This window comes from Oryctolagus cuniculus, chromosome 4, assembly GCF_964237555.1.
Source record: "Oryctolagus cuniculus chromosome 4, mOryCun1.1, whole genome shotgun sequence".
Lineage (NCBI taxonomy): Eukaryota > Metazoa > Chordata > Mammalia > Lagomorpha > Leporidae > Oryctolagus > Oryctolagus cuniculus.
In genome coordinates, this window is record NC_091435.1 from 131,951,512 (window position 1) to 131,967,252 (window position 15,741).

Here is a 15,741-nt window from a genome sequence, read left to right on the forward strand (position 1 = left end):
GCAGGGCTCTGGCGGCCACGGGGAGGATCCATCCTGGTGGGACACAAGGCAGATTCAGGCACGTTCAGCGCCCTCCCTGTGTTCTCCCTAGGTTTTAGTCATCTGGAGTTAGAAAGTGATCCTGTGAGCCCCCTGCAGACAGAATGTAGCGTTTCCTCTCCGCTGACTTGGAGTTGACTTCAGATCTCTTTCATCTAACAGAGAGAACAAATGTGAAACTGCACAGTGAAGTGCTTTCCCCAACATCGTGTAGACCCTTTCAGCTTTGAGTATTACTGATAGTCTCTTGACATGTATGTATATATTTAGCACTCACAGCATTATTTTTATGCTGTCTCTGTGTAGAATATTTGAAGTAGATTAATTGAAGAATAAAGGTTGGGGACAGGGGTTTAGTGTGGTGGTCAAGGCATGGATTAAGATGCCGCATCCTAGAGGCAGAGTACCTGTGTCTGATTCCCCTGCACCAGCTTCCTGCTAATGTAGGCACCAGGAGACAGAGGTGGTGGCCCACCCACATGGGAAATCTGGATTGAGTTCCTGGTTCCTGGTTCACGGCTGGCCCAGCCCCTGCCATGTGGGCATTTGGAGAGTGAATCAGTGGATAGGATCTCTGTTTGCCTGCCTCCCAGATAGATAAAAAATTTTTAAAAAGAGAATTTAGAACTATATGCTTTACATCTAGTTTCTGATTTTTTATAAGCAAAATGTTCACATTGCCTGTTGTTACAGATAATAAATAATGTATATATTTTTTAAGCTCCATGAATTCCAGAAATTATTCTTACTGTATTTAAATTCTGACCTTGGCTATCACAAATTCAGTGTACTCTTAAGACATATAGCAGTAAAATTTTGTTAGGTATAAAGAAATGCACCATCGTATTTTTTTGACAATGAAGATTATTAGCCAAAGGATCTTTTCATTTATGATTTATAAGGAACCAGAAATTACACCACTGACTGGATGTTTTCAAACTGTGCTTTGGGGTCTGAGTAAATGGGGGATTGGGGCTCATGTGCTCCATGCAGGTTCCTCGTACCAAGTTCAATTCCTTTTGTTCTTCTCTATACAAGTCATTTAGGGATGCTTGGATTGGACAGTAAGGTTTCTAATGCACACTGTTTGTCATGTAAAAACTATCAAAAATAATTCAGTTTTTCTAGATGTGTTCTGAGGGTGCTTCCAGGATTTTGAATGATGGACTAAAATCATCTTGTAAAAAAAAATCTTCATTTTTTGGTTTGCTTTTTATGTGTTACTGGATAAAATGTGTGAAGCATTCTGATTATTTCAAACTCAGTGAATCACAGTCCTAGTTTCATTGTAGGCTAATTATCAATCAGTTCTCTCATGGGTTGTAAGAGTCCTGTTCCCACAACTCCGAGTAGCAGCACCGTGAACTCTGGTAACCTGAAGTTTTTATAGCTGATGACTTCACTGCGAGTTGTCTAGATAGCAGGTACTCTCCGTGTTCAGAGAAGAGATCTCACAGAGACACCTTACCCTAGGTGACCTAATGTTCCGTTTGCCCTGGTATCTGTGGTTTTGGGGTTTGAGGGATGGTGAGACCAGTAGACTTCAGCGTGGAAAGAGGAAAACCCCTTGGCACACATGGGGAAAGGGCCTGTGAGGATAAACATACAAAAGTGTTTTGGAGACTGAAGGGAATTTGAGGTGTGTTCGTGTTTGTCAAAGTGGGAGAGACTTCTTACCAAAAGTAAATGCAGTCAACAGATTTGTAACCTTTGGGTCTACTCTCCTTGGTGAAGTAATGTTAACTTCAAAAAAATAATGCTTGCTTTTATATGTTTTGCTACTAATATCCAAACTCCATGGGATTTAGATTGGATCTGCATGGTTTTCTCAACTGTCAACCATTTTAGTTAACAAAATTGTCAAATAGAAAAACCGGATTGACTTTTTTTATTTTAAATATTTTTGGTTAACATGTTGACTGACTTTTTAAAAAAAAATGTATCTGTTTGAGAGGCAGAGAGAAAGACAGAGACCTGGGTGGCTGTGCTTTGTGCCCCCATCTGCTGGTCCACTCCCCAAATGCTTGCCATGGCTTCCTAGCCAAGACCAAAACTGGGAGCCCAGAACTGAATCCAGGTTTCCCATGTGGGTGGCAGAAGTTCAGTTACTTGAGCTATGATTGCTGCTTCCCAGGGTTAGCATCAGTAGGGAGCTGAAGTTAGGAGCTGGAGCTGCGTTTCAAACCCAGGGACTCCCAATGGGACACAGAACTCCTAGCCAAAGTCTTAACTGCTATGCCTACTACCTACCCCTCCACTGACTTTTTTTTTTTAACCAACTTTTTTTCTTAAAGGTTTATTTATTTGAGAGGCAGAGTTACAGACACAGAGAGGGAACGGCAGAGAGGTCTTCCAACCACTGGTTCACTCCCCATATGGCCACAGTGATTGGAGCTGGGCTGATCCAAAGCCAGGAGCTAAGAGCCGGGACCTTCCTCTGGGTCTCCCACGTGGGAAGGCCCAAGCACTTGGGCCATCCTTTGCTGCTTTCCCAGGCCATCAGCAGGGAGCTGGATTGGAAGTGGAGCAGCTGGAACTTGAACTGGTACCCGTATGGGATGCTGGCGCCACAAATGGAGGCCTAACCTACTGCGCCACAGCACCGGCTCCTAAACCAACTTTTTAACTAGTTATTTTTTTCTCCTGCCTATTGTCATAAAGCTAGATATACTTTCATATAGAACCTAAATTTTGTAATCTCACCGCTTCACTGGCTTGTAATTGGCAAAGACTGGAATGTACCTGCTAATTCAGAGGAATCTGGTTTGGTCTCAGAAGCTGAGATAAAAATACCCTAGTCTCTGAAAAGTTCCTTGAGAGGTCATTGTTTGATTTGGCCTTTTAAACAATTGCATGGTTGGACAATTGCAAAGTAAGTGACCAGAAGCTGAACATCCCCTTCACTTTGTGAATGTGAAAAAGAGACTTATGTCTGTAAGACTTTCTGCTCTAATGATTTCCTGATGATTTTGACTTGGCTGGCAGTACATATAAAATGCTTTATGTATTGAGTGAAAAGATTTCATGAGAAGTTTGCTCCAAATTTTGTGCCAGTGAGTAACTCTTGCCTCTCCCTCTGTCTGTCGCCCTGTGTAGGAGGCTGCTCTCTGCAGACAGCTGCCCATGGAAGCTGACACTCTGGCTGCGGTCCAGGCTGCAGTCAACCCACCCGCCATGACTCCAGACATGAGATCCGTCACGAATAATAGCTCAGATCCTTTCCTCAATGGGTGAGTTGGTGTTTGGGGTCCACTGACTTTTGCTGTTTTAAATATGTGGTCTCTGTTTACACTGGAACAGGTGCGGAGCCAGAGGGTGGGGCTGAGGACAGAGGGATGAGTGGGCAGAGCTGGCAGGACCAAAGGAAAGTGGGGGAAGTATTCACCTTCTTTAAAATCTCATTCAAAAATTGATGGTGTGACATGGAGTTAACTTCTAGTCAGCAGTCTGAAAACAAAAATGAACTTAGAATTTAAACAAGATGGTGCTGTCTAGTAATTCTAAGAATCTGGTGGCATCAACAAGGAGATAAACGCTTGTGCTATGGTAAATTGAGAACAAAGCAAGAAGTCATGTTTCTGATGAAATATGAGTAAGGTCTGTAGTTGAGGTGCAATACAATGGCCGTGTCCTGGTTTGGGTGATTGTTCTGTGGTGATGTAAAAGATTATTGGGGAAGCTGGGGGAAGGGTACAGGGAAACTCATTCTACTTTTCTTGCATCTTCTATGCGAGCCTAAAATTATTTTACCATTCAAAATTGATTAAAACAATGATTTTTAAAAATGAAACAACAGCAGAAGGAAAAGATTATTTAGCAGAAATATCTTCATGAGTAGACGTAGTCAACTTTAATTGTACCCTTTCAAACTCAAATAATACTCTATTTCCTGTCTTTTCTGCCTTTGCAGAGACTTTTGGCAAACAAACAAATATAATCTTGAGTGTTGTCAGAGAGAGAAAAGAAAAACAGTAACCAAAATAATGAAGGAGTGGGGCTTTAAGTTGTTGACTTTGAAGTAATAACTATACAGCAAAGTATAAAGAATGACAGAACTACTCACATACCCACTACCCAGATTGCTACATTTCCACCTGATCTTATTTATTTATTTATTTATTATTTGACAGGTAGAGTTATAGACAGTGAGAGAGAGAGAGAAAGGTCTTCCTTCCGTTGGCTCACTCCCCAAATGGCTGCCACGGCTGTTGCTGCGCCAATCCAAAGCCAGGAGCCAGGTGCTTCCTCCTGGTCTCCCATGCAGGTGCAGGTGCCCAAGCACTTGGGCCATCCTCCACTGCCCTCCTGGGCCACAGCAGAGAGCCAGACTGGAAGAGGAGCAACCGGGACTAGAACCCGGCGCCCATATGGGATGCCAGCGCCGCAAGTGGAGGATTAACCAAGTGAGCCACGGCGCCGGCCCTGTAAACAACATATTACAATTAATATTTGAACCCATCTCTGCCACTACTGAAATCTCATTTTTTTGCCTTCTTCCACTCCAAGTAGAGTTGCTATTCAGAAGATGATGTGTCTATCACATTTACTTTAAAGTTTTTATTTATTTATTTGCATTTTATTTGAAAGGCAGCGAGAGAGAGACAGAGACAGAGACAGAGATAGAGATCTTTCATCCACTGGTTCAACCCCCAACAGCCAAGGCTGTACTTCTTTCTGCTCCCTAGTATGAGTACCCATATTGAGTCAGTACTATTTTCTGTTTTTTTTGAAAACAAAACAAAACAAAACACAAACAAACCACATTTCTGTAAATTGTGTCATACTCTGTGTCCACGTTATTTTGAGGTGAAAATGAAATCAGTGCCAATTTACTGTGAATTATCAGTATTTTTGTTGTTGTTGTTGTTGTTCAAGATTTATTTATTGATTTGAAAGGCGCAGTTACAGAGACAAAGAGAGAGGAAGAGACAGAGATCTTCCATACATTGATTCACTCCCTATGTGGCCACAACAGTCAGGACTGGCCCAGGCTGAAAACAGAAGCCGGGAGCTTATTCTGGGGCTCCCACATGGGTGCAGGCCCCCAAGCACTTGGGGCCATCTTCTGCTGCTTTCCCAGGCACATTAGCAGGGAGCTGGATCAGGAGTGGAGCAGCCGGGACTAGAACTGGTACTCATATGGAATATCAGCAGCTTTACCTGCTGCACCGCAGCACGGACCCCAGTGAATTACCAGTTTTATTTGCTTCCCATGTATTAATTTTAATGACATTGAGGCACATATTTCAAAGTTAAAGGGAGGCACAAGTCTGCTTCCTTTCATTGCCTGGAAAGCTGGGCGGAGTGATGGAAGATGCTAGTTTAGAACTTTTGTGACTGTGTTTTCATTTGCAAAGTGATGTGGTGGGCTTGCATCTCAACTTCTCCATCTTCTGCCCTGCAGAGGGCCGTACCACTCGAGGGAGCAGAGCACCGACAGCGGCCTGGGGTTAGGTTGCTACAGCGTCCCCACCACTCCAGAGGACTTCCTCAGCAATGTGGAGGAGATGGACACAGGTAGGAGAGCCACGCAAGGGCATGCAGTGTGTTTGTGGTTTAAAATGGTCTGTTCAGGCACCTCAATGCTAAAATCCAGCCAGAAGCACTAGTGCCCATTAGCGGCATAAAATGACAACTGTAAAGCCACCCAACCCCAACACTAGTAATAAACTCCAGCCCCGCCTCCTTATTCAGCCAAATATAGTTTTATATATAGGCATGGGGTCTTTTAAGGAAAATCTTAATTACATTTTTTTTGAACTTTTATTTATTAGAAAAGCAGAGAGACAGGGAGGGGAGACAGAGATTTCCCATCCATGTTCAGTCCCCATATACCCGCAGCAGCTCTGGCTAAGCTAGGCTGCAGCCAGGAGCCGGGAACTCCATCCAAGTTTCCCGTGTGTGTGGCCAGCACCCAGCCTGCTTGAACTGTCACCTGCTGCCTCTCCGGGTGCACGTTAGCAGGAAGCTGGGATCAGAATCAGACCCAGGCACTCCAATATGGGAGTCTCCAGCAACATCTTAACTGTTGCACCAGCATCTGCCCTTGGGCACAGGACTTTAAAATCTTTTTTTTTTCTTTATTAACTGAGCCTTGTATTGTATAGCCTCTTCCTCGCAGTTGCATTAAGATACCCCTGTCTGCTTCGCCGTCTTCCGCAGTAGGTATTTGTGCTGGACTGGATTTCAGTTGTAATGGGTCGGCCACTTTCTCTCCTGGGAACTGGTACTGGCTGACATCTTTCCACCGCCATGCACCATACATTTTTTCATGTCTCTCACTGCATTTGGGGAGCAAACGGCAGGGGCATCTGAAAGTGAAACAACTTGGGGGATTCTCAATGGTCAGCTCCCAGTTTCAGTATGGAAATCATATCTTCCCTTGGTAAATACAAAGAGGACCAAGATGACTTTGACCTCATTGCCAGCCAGGCCATCCTTCCACCTGGCCTCAGCAGGCTTCCCTGATGTGTTCTCAAGGCGTGGGACTTCCAATTGCAAAATCCGAATTTAGTCTTATTAGCCTAATCGAGACTTCACTCTAGGAATCAGACTGCCAGAAGGTATTCTACAGCCCAAAATAAATGACAGCTGAGGTGTCCACCATTTGGAGGATGCATTTAAGTTTTCCTGCATCATCACTGATGATAGAAAGTTAATTGTTCTGTGCGGAAAGTAAGAAATTGCTTTTAGGGCAGGCATTTGGTCCAGCTATGACACCGTTTGGGACATCCACTTCCCATTTTGAAGTGCCTTGGTTTGAGTCCTGGCTCTGCTTCCAGTCCCAGCTTCCTGCTAATGCAGACCTGGGAGGCAGTGGTGATGGCTCAAGTACTTGAGTCCCTGCCACCCCTGTGGGAGACCTGAATTGAGCTCCTGGCTAGCATTTTAGGCCTGGCCCTAGCCCAAGCTGCTTGTGGGCATTTGAGGAGTGAACCAGCAGATGGAGATTTTCATGTGTCTTGTCTGTCTTTCCCTCTGCCTTTCAAATTAATTAATTAACTAACTTTTAAAATTGCTTTCCTCAAGCATTTGTTCCTAGTGCCTGTGCTTGCTAACACTCTTCTATCTGAGTCCTCTTTGTGCTGTGAATCCAAATTGGCAGAGACTTAGAGCCACACTCACAGGCAGGTGTTCGCCGAGCCCAGCACGGGGGCAGCTCCGGGTTCTCCTCGCAGCTCCTTCTCTGTGCTCTCAGAGGCGGACCTGGTCTTGGGAGAGGTCACACAGAATAGTCTGAACTGCTGGCTTTCCTCTTCAGTGTATTGCTTCAGTGTTCTCTCTCCACCTCCAAGCCATCTCTCTCCTTGTTGTTGTTGTTATTATTATTATTATTGGCTTTACTGTCTTTGGAACAGTCCTAAGTGGCTCCTTCCTGTGTTTAAACATTGTTTATGTTCATCTTTTAAACACTGGGAAGCCAGTAGAGATAAAAATCAAAGTTAAATCAGAAAAATCCTCGGGAGAGTCTTTTTGAAAAAGAATGGACCCTATTTTCTTTTGAAATCATTTTATATTTGAGAGGCAGAGAGACAGACAAGGAGAACTCTCACCCATTGGTTCACTCCCCAAATGTCTGCACCAGCTGGGGCTGATGCAGGCCAAAGCCAAGAGCCAGGAACTCCATTGGAATCTCCCGCTTGAGAACCAGGGCCCTAAATACCTGAGCATCCCTCAGGCTCCCAGGATATGCATTTGCGAGAAGCTGGAATCAGGAGTGGAGCCGGGACTCGAATGCAGGCACTTCAGTATGGTTGGTTTGTGATGTCCTAACCAACATCTTCCCTGCCAGGCCAAACACTCGCCCGAATTTTGTTTTTAATTGATACATAAGAATTGCACATATTTATGCAACACCGTATGGCACCATGATACACGTGCACACTGTGCAGTGTTCAGTCAGGGTTAACCCATCGCCTCAAACATTTATCATCTGTCTTTGGTGAAAACTTTCAAAATTCTGTCTGTTATCTTTTGCCTTTAAATTAAATATTTGTAGTATATTATTGTCATCCTAAAGTCACTCTACTGGGCAATGGAACACCAGAGTTTCTTTCCCTTACTGTAACTTAGTGCCTGTAGACCAAGTGGCTCCCATCCCACACTCACCCCTGCTTTCCCCTGCTCCGGCAACTGCTATTCTACTCTTAATTTCCATGAGATCAGTTTTCCTTTCAATTTGATTTCACAGGTAAGTGAGATTATGCAATGCTTGTCTTTCTGTGCCTGGCTTATTTCACTTAACTTAGTGACTTCCACATTGTTAAAAATAACAGAGTCTCATCCTTTTCATGGCTGAATAATACTCCATTGTGTATGTGTGCCACGTTTACTTTATTCCTCAGTGGAGGGACACATAGATTGTTGCCATTTCTTGGGTATTTACAGTGCTGCAATAAACATGGGAGTACAGAAATTTCTTCAACAGATTGATATCATTTCCTTTGGTTCTATTCCCAGTATAATGGGATTGCTGGGCCATATGGAAGTTCTGTATTTATTTTCATCTTTTAAACACTGGGAAGATAGTAAGGATTAAAAAAAATCAAAGTAAAGTAAGAAAAAAAATTTTGGTAGATAATTTTTTAAAAATATTTATTTATTTATTTGAAAGTCAGAGTTACACAGAGAGAGGAGAGGCAAAGAGACAGAGAGGGAAGTCTTCCATCTGATGGTTCACTCCCCAGTTAGCTGCAATGGCTGGAGCAGCACTGATCCGAAGCCAGGAACCAGGAGCTACCTCTGGGTCTCCCATGTGGGTGCAGGGGCCTAAGCACTTGGGCCATCCTCTACTGCTTTCCCAGGCCACAGCAGAGAGCTGGACTGGAAGAGGAGCAGCTGGGTCTCCAACTGGCGCCCACATGGGGTGCTGGTGCTTCAGGCCAGGGCATTAACCCACTGTGCCACAGTGCTGGCCCCGGTAGATCTTTTTTTTTTTTTTTTTTTAAAGGATAGATTTGAGTCTATGTCTTCTTCTCCTCCTCCCCCTCCCCCTCCCCCTCCCCCTCCTCCTCCTCCTCCTCCTCCTCCTCTTTCTCCTTCTCCTTCTTCTTTTTGGAGGAATAAAATCTTTATTGGAATCTGTGGGTCTTGAGGACCTCTGAATTTGTCAGTTTTCTCGTCCAGCCTGTTTTCCATAGCCTCATGAGCTGCTTTTTCTGCCGGTCACGGATCTTGGCCTTCCCCTCCCTCTGTTCTCCCGGTGTGGCTGTCACTGCCTGGTGCTCCCAGCCAACTTCCATGCCTTTTTTTTTTTTGGACAGGCAGAGTGGACAGTGAGAGAGAGAGACAGAGAGAAAGGTCTTCCTTTGCCGTTGGTTCACCCTCCAATGGCTGCCGCGGCCGGTGCGCTGTGGCCGGCGCACTGCGCTGATCCAATGGCAGGAGCCAGGTACTTATCCTGGTCTCCCATGGGGTGCAGGGCCCAAGGACTTGGGCCATCCTCCACTGCACTCCCGGGCCACAACAGAGAGCTGGCCTGGAAGAGGGGCAACCGGGACAGAATCCGGCGCCCTGACTGGGACTAGAACCCGGTGTGCCGAAGCCGCAAAGCGGAGGATTAGCCTAGTGAGCCGCGGCGCCGGCAACCCCCCATGCCTTTTAAAATGACCTCAGGTAAGTAAACGGCGAGTGTTTGGAATCCATCGCATGGATGGCCGTCCGGGGTGCAGCTTTGCTTCTCTGCTTCAGGTAGTGAAGGCTTAGGGTGAGTGGTACAGCCTCTGATTTCTCACCTCGTAAGTGCTCGCTGCGCAGAGGTGTGCGGTTCATGGGATCACAGAGCCGGCCACCAAGTTCTCTTCTGAGAAGGTTCATGTCATATACGAAACGTGCCTGACAAACACAGGAGTTTCAAGTTAACCTGCTTGAGTGAGTGTTGACTCCCTGAGTTTAGGGTCACCTGTGTGAGGGCAGTTGGGGAAGTAGGCATAAACCCTTTCACAAGGAGAAATGTAATTATACAGCGACCACATAAGGGGGAGCCGGGGGGCGGGCAGAACTCAAATGTGTCAGGGAAAGGTCGGTTAGGCCTGCCAATCACATGCTGACCATATTGGCGGGAACTCTATCTGGGTCCCCTCATGGGTAACCAGGGCCCAAGCCCCTGGGCCATCTCCGTGGATTAGTAGAATTAGCAGAGAGCTTGATTGGATGTTGAGCAGCCAGGACACGAACTGGTACTCCTTCGGGATGCCAGCATTGCAGGCAGTGGCTTAACCTGCTGCACCACAGTACCAGCCCTAAATTTATCGTGTAATTCCGTTTTCTATAAACTTTGGAAACACTTTCGTACTGTCTTTGAACGTAACCCATAGGTTCTAGCTGTAGCAGCTGTGCGTTGGGACAGGCAGGGCCCCCTCCTCTTGCAAAGCAGCTCTTCGCGCCTCGGACACGGAGCACAGACTGAAGGTCAGACCCACAATGCCTTCTGCGTGCCCTCTTTTTATCCTCCTGCACTTTAATGTTCTGGACCATGTCTGCCCAGAAACAACTTAAGAATCGCCTCCCTCCCACCCCCCAGCATCTCTGCGCCTGTTTACAGTGAGGATCAGTAACAAGGAGGCTGAAGAGCTGAGGGTGAGAGCTCTGTTAACACTTGAACCGTCCCTCTGTCAAGGGAAGGGATTAACATGATTTCCTTTCATTTCGTTTCAGGAGAAAATGCAGGGCCGATGCCTGTGAACATCAATCCCCAGCAGACCCGTTTCCCCGATTTCCTTGACTGTCTTCCGGGGACAAACGTTGACCTGGGAACGTTGGAATCTGAAGACCTGATCCCCCTCTTTAATGATGTGGAGTCTGCTCTGAACAAAAGCGAGCCTTTTCTGACCTGGCTGTAGTCACTACCATTGTAATGTGGATGCAGCTGGGACCTGACATTTCCTGGGCCTCTTGGGAAAAGCCACGGGAGTGGAGCAAGTCTGCAGGTGCACCCCTTTCTGCCTCCACGACTCATGCTCCCTCCTTTCCTTGAGGCCAGTCTAATCATTGCCTGGTTTGGATTGGCACTCACTGCAGTTAAACAGAATTACATATTCTATTTTCATTTTCTGCAAGCCTGCGTTCCTGTGACAGAATACGCAGAGTGGTGTGTGCAGAATCCATTATGCAAGTTGCTTCTCTCTCTCTCTCTCTTTTTTTTTTAACTTTCTACTCTCCCATGGCTAAGCTTTATGGAGGTAAGGTGAAATTTATACATCAATTGAGTACCAACCATAAAAAGCTGACCACAGGCAGTGAATTCTGACGGGTACATTGGTCCAGGAAATGTGCACAAAATTAAGCCTAATTTACAGTTTCAAAAACTGTATGAAGACAGCAGATCCGAATGCTTTAAGAAATGTATTTAACTTGAGCTTTAAAAAAAAAAATCAGTATATGTCTGGTAAGATTCTGCTATATGGTCTACAGTGTAGTTTGGAACCCATGCTGGCTCTGATGGCTCTTATTACTGTGTATTTTCAAAAGCACACCCAGGTCTGGTTTCTCCATTATTTTACTGTGTGGCATGCAGACGGCGTGAGCCTTGCATTGGGAGGCCCAGCCATATGAGTGACAGCCTTACACCTGTGAGCTTGTGAAAGAGACCAGCTTGGTACTACTTCTGAACATGTATGGAACAAAACCTTGTTTTTAAATTGCAACTTGGACTTTTACTTTCAAATTGCAGCTTAGAATGTGGTGTTTATTTTATAAAGTGTTGTGATTTTTTCATAGAGGGCAAAGGCAGTCAAATGTTTTTTGATGAATCAGCGGCCACTGTCTTTTTGTCTTTGAAACTATGCTGAAAGCATCAGGCCAGCACAAATTTCAGCCTGATGAACACCGTACAAGCTGTTGCTATCTCAATTCTGAAGCCTTGTCAGTTTTGCTTTTGAGATGTCAAGGGTTTAAAATAATCCTATCTATGAAACTGTGTGAAGGATGAAGCAGATCTCCAAGGCCTATGGTGGAGACGTATGTTTCTGAATTCAGCAGAATTGATTTCTAAGTGTATTATCCTAATCCTGTTTGCTACAGTTGGTATAAAAAGGCATGAAATATGTATTCAATACCTCTTATGTAACCAAAAACCTTGTTTATTAGCTTTGAAGGACTGAGAGAGTGTCGTGTTCACCTGGCACGCAGTCTGCTTGCATTGCCGATGAAGTCCTGAACTGTTTAATATTTTGAACTGACATTATTTATAATCTATGAATTTACTCTCTTGTTGGAAAGTCATTAATAATTCAGGTCTCTAAGAGGACCCTTTCAGTTCCCACAGGGGGCTTCTTTGGTGGGGATCTTAGCCGAGGTCCTTCGGATCCACGGGAATATAGGTCTGCAGGATGCATTTGATCTCGTTGGAAAGAAAGCAAGTGCAAAGATCGGAGATGCAGTGGGGCAGGTGTGGGCTGTGGTGAGAAAGTGCCTGTTGGGACAAGGAAATAGACACGTTATGGGACCCCCAAAGCAAGACGGGCAGGAGGTGTGAGAGGCGCCCCAAAAGGACAAAGCAGCAATTTTCTCCTACAACCTTGATACCCAAAGGAGTCTGTTGTCGGAGAAAAGAAGGCTTTGGTGCACTTTATGTGGGAGGCAGAGGCACAGGGCTTGCGCTGGGCGCCCTGTCCATGCTGAACGTGCAGGCGGATAAGAGCGTGAACCCCTGTGGCTTTGACACCATGGAGTGATTTCCTTTACCCGAAGGACCCATGGGTTCTGTGCCCCCGTCCTTTCCTTCCGTGTTCTCTGAGCACGCAGAGACGTGCGGTGATGTTTATCTTGCTACTAAATTGAAAGGGAGCCCTATTTCTTTTTCTCTTTTGTTAGCAAAAATTGCAAAAAGAGTTGTACATTCTTTCTAAGAAAAAAATAAATAAAACAAGGGACCTAATAAAACTCAGCAGTGTTACTGTATTTTTAAAAAATATTTTTATAGACTCATTTTCAGGTTTTTAAATGTAAAAGAAATAGATACCCCTCTCTTTTTTTTTAAGTAGTTGAATCATTGATGATTTATATTACCAATTCTTAGAAGTAATTTTCTAGTAAGCTTGTGGCATTAGAAAATACTAGAATTTTTGTAGCAAAATTAGTTGGAACATTTATTAATAAATATATTAAATATTTTTCCAGAATAAAATACAGACCCTGACTATGTGTTTACTAATAGATGAAGCCAGATATAATTTTGTTGTTGTTGTTGTTGTTTTTAGGGCCATAAAATATGGCCTTTGTTAAAGAACACTAAAGCTAGAAACATAAAGTAAGAGCAAGTTTTTAATGGCTGTTGCCTATTATTGTAAGTGTTAAAAACCCTTGCAGAATTCACAATAAGGTGCTAATTTATACTATATTTCTTATCAAACAACTGCCAGCCTAGCTAGTCTTCTTATTCCCAAATCAATCAATTTCACTCCAAAATTTTGCCATGGAAAAGGCATCTTCAAAAGTGAAATTGAAAAATAACTTCCGAGATCTTTCAAGGTATCCTTTTCCCGATACGTTTTCTTGCAGTAAAGACATTGTCAAAAGCGGGTTGTCATTCTGTGACCTAGGCCACCGTTAGACAGTGCTTCACCACAATGTATAGGATGTGAGTGTCCTTCCTTTCATTTCCACGCCAGGGGAGCACGCAGAGCAGTGTGGGTGGGGGTGCTGTAGCCCCCAGCTGGCAGAACAGCTCTCGGCGGAAGGTGGTGTGGAGTGAGAGCAGGGTCGCTCTTCCAAGTTGTGTTCTCAAGATGTGATCCTCATTAGAAAGTGACTTCGGAAGGGACAGCTTCTATGTAAAAAAATAAATCAATAAGTTGTTAAAGCATAAAAGGAAATTGTAGATTCACTGGGAAAATGGGCGATTGACAGAGACCGTTTCCCTAACCCACTACATCATTTATGTGCTAGTACTTTAACTTTTTTAAAAAATTGACTTCTGCATTTTGTAATATGACATACGTGTGTGTATTTTTAATTTAGAATGTTATGCATACAGAAGTATGCAACTGAATCAATCAGATCAAACCATTTTACCCGGTATTTGGTACTGGTTTTTACTCCTCTGATTCTGTATAAGAAAAATAAATACAATTGAATTTCCACTTGGAGCTTTGTCTTTCTGTTATCTGTGTATGTGCGTTTCCGGGAGGTGGCGCTCAGAGTGGCTGATTTAACACCCCCGGCACACCAAGAAAGAAAGAAGATTGCACAGGCAAACCTCGTTTTGGCTCCCATGCCATGTTCAAAGTGTCCACACGATTCTGGTTTCCACTTTAGTTGAAGAAATCCCCTGGGATTTTTAAAGGTGTGTATTTGTTGAAAAAAAAAAATCACTCTGTCCTGCCAGCATGTTCATATCTGATGAGACAACAGAGCTGTAAGGTTCTCATTCTTTCCTCCAGTGTTATAATACGTATGTGGCCTCGTCTGTCGTCAGAACTAAAACCAAAACAACAGCTGGTCATTTCGTTCTGCGATGGGGCTTGCCACAGGATCTTGCCTCTGTCTGTTGAGTCCTTTGGTTCTCCTGCCCTACACCTGTGTCCGCTAGGTGGAACGGTAGGTGAAAGCACTCGTGCCGTAGGCACTGAGCGGAGCCACAGCCGGTGATGCTGTTGGAAGCATCTTGTCCAGAGCCTCAGTCTCACGTACCTTCTTAAAAACCGCATTTCAGGCACTCTGATATGGGATTCGAGGCACCAAATGCCCACCTCCATGATTTTAAACTTTGCTAGGTTCTGCCCAGTATTTTCCCCAAAAAAGGATTGTGCCACTTTCTACTCCCAACAGCAACGTATGCAAAGGCCTGTGTCACCCCTGACAACCTGCACCTGGATATGGCCCAACTCCTAGAACGTTCCAGATAACGATGGATGGTAAGTATCTCACTCTTGTAGACTGCAAGTGAGACTGACCTTACATCCCCCACAGGACCCTCAGCAGTGCAGGTGGGCGTGCGACTGGCACTCCGGCGGTGCCCTGGGGGTCAGAGGGGACCTTCTGTGGGCCTGAGTCGGAGAGCTCACTCTTGCCTTCTTTCTCCCCCCTGCCTGCTGCCCTGCTTCCCCACTTCTGCCAGTTTCCCTTATAAACCCCCACTTCCTTGATAGAGCCTTGCTTAAATACTTCTTAAATAAATCACTTGCACGCTAGCCCTGTGTCAGTGTTTGCTTCTGGAGAACAGACCTAAGATACCCAGAATGTACACAAACTTACAAATCAATAAGGAAACCAAACAGCATGCCAGAAATACGGGCCAACTACATGAACAGAAAATATGTTAAGTTGAAGGTGACACCTGCCATTCTGCCCAGAATAGATAAATGAATATAATAGGTTGAAGTGAATCAAGATCACACACATTGTGTCATGCTAAGAAGACTTTCGGCATGAGTTTCTGGTCACTGGAGTGAGATGGGTCCAGGACTTCTGTTCCTAAATCAGGACAGACTGGGGCCAGCATTGTGGCACAGCTGATTACGTTGCTGCCTGTGATGCTGGCATCCTGTGTGGGCGCTGGCTCAAGTCCCAGCTGCTCCACTTTGATCCATCTCCCTGCTAACGCGCCTGGCTGAAGATGGCCCAAGTGCTTGGGCGCCTGCACCTATATGGGAGAACCAGATGGAGTTGCAGGCTCCTGGCTTTGGCCTGGCCCAGTGCAGGGCCGGCCATTGCTGTCATTTGGGGAGTGAACCAGTGGATGGAAGATTCTCTCCCTCTCTT

The 15,741-nt window shown here is 45.0% G+C and overlaps 1 protein-coding gene across 4 annotated transcripts in view; it reads left to right on the forward strand.

Annotated features, from left to right (window-relative positions):
* Positions 1-14,126, forward strand: part of WWTR1 (WW domain containing transcription regulator 1) — a 148,573-nt gene extending 134,447 nt beyond the window's left edge. For all 4 annotated transcript variants that reach the window (XM_008266317.4, XM_008266316.4, XM_008266319.4 and 1 more), the window contains exons 5-7: positions 3,136-3,269; positions 5,444-5,556; positions 10,696-14,126. In XM_008266317.4, the coding sequence (XP_008264539.2) occupies positions 3,136-3,269; positions 5,444-5,556; positions 10,696-10,880 (432 nt within the window). In that variant the 3' untranslated portion in view covers positions 10,881-14,126. The remainder of the gene's footprint in view (positions 1-3,135; positions 3,270-5,443; positions 5,557-10,695) is intronic.
* The last annotated feature ends 1,615 nt before the right edge of the window (positions 14,127-15,741 follow it).